The sequence below is a fragment of the Papaver somniferum genome, chromosome 1 (genome assembly GCF_003573695.1).
Source record: "Papaver somniferum cultivar HN1 chromosome 1, ASM357369v1, whole genome shotgun sequence".
Lineage (NCBI taxonomy): Eukaryota > Viridiplantae > Streptophyta > Magnoliopsida > Ranunculales > Papaveraceae > Papaver > Papaver somniferum.
This window is the reverse complement of record NC_039358.1, coordinates 243,220,909-243,225,579: the sequence shown is the minus strand read 5'-3', so window position 1 is coordinate 243,225,579 and position 4,671 is coordinate 243,220,909. Positions and strand designations below refer to the sequence as shown.

At 38.2% G+C, this 4,671-nt stretch overlaps 1 protein-coding gene across 1 annotated transcript; it reads right to left on the bottom strand.

Annotated features, from left to right (window-relative positions):
- Positions 1 to 810: 810 nt before the first annotated feature.
- LOC113322341 (growth-regulating factor 5-like) lies at positions 811 to 3,967 on the bottom strand. Its single transcript, XM_026570418.1, has 4 exons — positions 3,589 to 3,967; positions 2,904 to 3,243; positions 1,199 to 1,687; positions 811 to 1,104 (listed from the first exon to the last, which is right to left on the bottom strand). Coding segments are annotated over exons 1-4 (1,083 nt in total). The 5' UTR covers positions 3,842 to 3,967; the 3' UTR covers positions 811 to 1,103.
- Positions 3,968 to 4,671: the final 704 nt, after the last annotated feature.

Here is a 4,671-nt window from a genome sequence, read left to right as displayed (position 1 = left end):
ATTATATAAGGGTAGTTATGCCATTATCAAAAATGGTGGATGAGAGGTGATGTTGTTTTTTATTTAGTGACCCTATTTTGATATTATCTAGTATGCCTCAAAAAAATCTAGTATGCCTCAAAATAAGTTTCCAAAACATGGCACCTGAAATTGTAACACAATTTATAAAGGAGCCCATTATTAGTGGGGGTGACACCAAAACAAATGTTATCAGATCATCACCATTGGATTGCTTAGATGGTATCACGCCCGTTAATAGTGATATCTCCTTTGTAAATCATGGTTCATGAGAGAGCCTTGTAGAGTGGTAATTGTAGATGAACTTGAATAAGAAATCAGCCAAGTGGTGTTAAAACAAAGGGGTGAGGCTGACATGATTCCAAAGGAAGGTTGGTGAGGACTTCACTTTAAGGCATGGTCTGCTCTGTACAAGGCAAAACACCTCTAAGGAATCAATTATAAACAAATAAATGACGCCCATAAAAACCTTATCCACACTTATATTACTACTACACTGAATATGAGACCATTTTACCAGGTGATGCGACCTCACAAGAATTCCTACAACCTTAGGGGCATCCCCTTTGTAGGAAACAAGAGTGCACCAGTTTAGCAAGAGTGCAGCATGAGTTTAAGGCTCATTTGCAGTTACCTGGTCCATTTTGGACCACTCCTGCTGTATGGAACATCTTTCAAGATAATGACTACTCCATTTCTGTCCTTGCAGAGCTCTTCTGGGTTGATGTTTAATGGAGTTGAAATTTTCTAGGAACATCATAAAATCAAGCAGTGGTACTTTGAAATTTAGAATACAGGACACATGAGAATGTATATTCTGAAAATTGTAGCTGCAACAGGTTAAGTATTGCATGATATATAACTTCTACAATTCAATGTCATAGAAAGTAGACAACCAGTGAACCTCAACATATCCTTCTGGTTTAGAATAAAGAAAAGCCGAAGACCTAAAAAGTGCGAGTTAAACATTCACAACATAATTCTGTTGTTCTTTTTTATTCGAACCGTGAAACTTAAGTTTGGTCTCTGTCGTATGTATACTTCAACGCTTCACAGTAACTCGGAGGCAGACCTTTGTTCCATAATCTGCAACACATAGAAGTAAAAGATAAAGTGTTACTATAAATACACTTGCCTAAAATAAAAAGGAGTTTTTGGTGAAGATTTGAAACCAACTGACCAGTTGGGGGAATGAGAGCTGGCTGCGGAGGAGCCAAAGGAAGCAACTGGCATAGACATTGAAAGCTGCGTCGTGGTGGAGAATGGACTGTGGTCAGAGTTGTCATTTTGATCTAACCAATAGTCTCTGGTTTTATTAGGCCAATCCTCGTAGGAGGATTGAACTTGAAGAGATTGATTATCGTGTTTCATGGTATCTCGTGAGGCTGATTCAGAATCAAAGGACCAGTACTGTTGTCGAGCAGGTTGTTTCGGCTGATTGGTGGTGCTGGTCGCATACCTTAGATTTTGCAGTGTGAGTGCCTGCGGGTAGTCACTCAGGGACAGCGAGCCATTTCTCAGCTTTGACGGAGAGACTAATGAGGCTTGAGGTAAAATTGAACCATATGTGTTGTCTAGAGATGACTGCATTCCAAAACTCTTCGCACTTTGAGAAGTGTTTAAGAAGAAACCATTCTCAGTCGTCTGCGATTTTGTTGCATATGAATACCTAGCATTGAATACAGTACAATTTTGGCAGTTAAATACCAAAGCAACCTGGCCAGCTTATATACACCACAACCAACAAGGATGATTCCACGAAAAGATAAAAAATTGACTTTGACAGGAAAGATTAAGAAAACCAACGAAAAATTGACTATACTGATCCTAATTACAGCGAAGACAAATGATGAAACTTCAAGGATACATCATGATAGCAGAATGAATTTGTGTACTTATCGGCGGCAAAATTCAAGGTGGCTGAGGTATTTCATTGAACACTCATGTTAGTAGAAGCTCTAACAAGTTGATGATACAAGTAGCAGCATGATATTTATAATTTCGAGATCCATAAGAAAAGCAGTACTCGTAAAAAGGTCATCCAAACATACATCACAACTAACTGAAAAATGTCAACAAAATAAGGTTATAAACAGTGACTATCTCATGTATCTTCTAGTTGGTATCGCTCTAGAATTTTCCCTACATAAGATACTCAGTTCTGGTGAGTTCCCTTTATGAATTGCTTTTCCTCCGAACTTACAAGAAGCTAATTACATATTACTATCCCAGTATACAAACGATGAGATTGACAATTGCAAATACTCAATTCACAAACCATCCTCAGTTTGCACTAACTACAACAAACGTAACAGTAAGCATATGTAACAACTTCCCGTGGTGCATAAAAATTAAGCATTTGCAAACAACCTTCCTAGGCAACTCAAGGCGGTGCTAGCAAAGTTGCTCACGCTACAACATGGCACCCACGTGAAAAGCTCTAACCTGGATTAGTCCAATGCAGATTTGGGTGTGAATCCACAATAGAGTGCGAGCAACTAGCTAGCGCCATTACTAATTTTCTATCTTTCCCATTAACAAAGATCATCTCATAAGGAACCAAAGCACCTACTAAAGTTCCCAAGACTAGTCAGGCTGAACCTAAATGCCAAATGCTATAAAGCACTAGAAAGAATGTTACCATCTTTAGGTGCATACATTGATGCATCCGGGCATAAAGATTACTAAGCCCCACTTGCATCAATCTTTAACTCGGGTAATCCCTCTTATGCAAGCAAATTGACACCCATAAGACGCAATTCTTTGTGCACCTCAATACAGATCTCATAGTCAACGATAATCATCGAATTCAGTCTTATTTGTGAACTAATTGTACTATGATACCAAAGCAATAAAGTAAGTACTAATTGAAATGCTGAAAGTACCTTTGGTCATTGTTATTACCCATCGAAAGCAAAGGAAAGAAACTTCCACCATTGTTTGCAGTTGTCATCCCGCTCCCACCGCCAGTACTGAGTGATGTCAAAGCTGAAATCCTTGACAATGAAGGCGTAGTAGGCATTGAAGAGAGACTAGTATGGATTTCCACAGGCTTTCTTGAACCGGCGTTGTTGTTCTTGCGTTTCCGCATGTGCCGTTCGCAGTATTTAGACTCAGGGAATGCATCTTTTGCACACCTCCATTTCTTACCATCTGTTCTCCTACATCTCCCTGGTTCTGGATCCATCTTTTTCCCATAATATGATGATGCATAATATCCTTCCACTATATCAACAACACCCAAAATCATTAACAAAAAAACCCAAAATTTCAATCCAAAATCTGAAATTAATCAAAGGGTTTCTCCAAAATCACAATAAACAACACCCCTTTCTCCCAAAATCTCAAGATTAATCACTGAAACAGAGGAAAACCCCTAAAAAAAACAGAGGAAAAACCCTAGAAAAAACAGATCAAAATCACAAATTAAACAATAAACTCTCACTAAAATCAGAAATCAAACAAAGGGTTTCATCAAAATCACAACACCAACAAAGGGTTCTCATCAGAACCACATAACCATAAACAAATCCACTCAAACTCTCAAAATAAACAAAAATGAGTACTTACTGGGAGCAGTAGCAGTAGCAGAAGTGAGAAAGAAATTAGAAGGCGAAGAAGAAGAAGTTGAATCAAAATAGAAGCTACTATTATGAATAGGAAGTAGAAGTTCAGGTGGAACTTGATGACCAGACAATAAATACTTAAAGATAAGAGCTTGATGTTGCAGTTCTTTCCATTGTGAAACTGTAAATATTGCTGCAACTGGATCTCTTCCTCCACCTCCTCCAACTCCAATCCCTCCTCTACTCATTTCAAACATGATTCTTTCTGGATAAAATCTGTCTTCTTCTTCTTCTTGAACCCTGATTCAAAAACTTCTCTTTCTCTCTGCAGAGATGAAGAGAGTGCAATGCAGCTCAGCTGAAGCTGGTAATGGAGGTGAAGGTATGTGTTGTATCAGAGGAGTACGGGAGTACTGTACATGAGGGTCGTTATGAGCCGTTTAGATTGTGGAAATGTGGGACCTTTTTTGGATGATGATGATGATATTTTAATGCAAGAGGGAGATATTTTTTATGTGAGTTTAATGAATGGAAATGATTATTATAATTCAGAGGTGTTTGGGGAATTGGGAGTTTGGATCATGGAGTATGTCATCTACTCATGTGTGGGTCTTCTTTCCGCATATAACTTTCCAAACCGAGGGTCTTGGGTTCGATCGTTTGTGATGGCCGCACTAACAGCAAGTTTTATGGTGGAAGAGTTTCGTCTTCCATCATCCACGCCATCTCAACATTTGGAATTGTGGATGGAAGTGTCAGTGTAGTGGTGGAATAATGAAAAAGCTATTCTTAATAGCACAAAAAAAAAAAAACGTTATTAAGAATAGCACAAAAAAACGCTATTAAGAATAGCACTCAGTGCTATTAAGAATAGCGTTTTTTTCTCAACCGTTAGATTTCAACAACTCATTTTAAATCTACGGATAAGAAAAACGAAATTCTTAATAGCACTGAGTGTTATTAAGAATAGCGTTTTTTTTTTGTGCTATTCTTAATAGTGTTTCTTGTCTTCTACTGCGCTATTCTGATTAACGTTTCCATGGATTCCACGGACCCTTCCATCAATTCATGGAACCCTGCTTGAATT

Coding starts and splice junctions, on each gene's coding strand:
- LOC113322341 (XM_026570418.1), bottom strand. CDS start 3,841: ATGTTTGAAATGAGTAGAGGAGGGATTGGAGTTGGAGGAGGTGGAGGA. Junction 3,244..3,588: donor TGCTACTGCTACTGCTCCCA/GTAAGTACTCAT, acceptor TTGTTGATATAG/TGGAAGGATATTATGCATCA. Junction 1,688..2,903: donor GGTAATAACAATGACCAAAG/GTACTTTCAGCA, acceptor ATTCAATGCTAG/GTATTCATATGCAACAAAAT.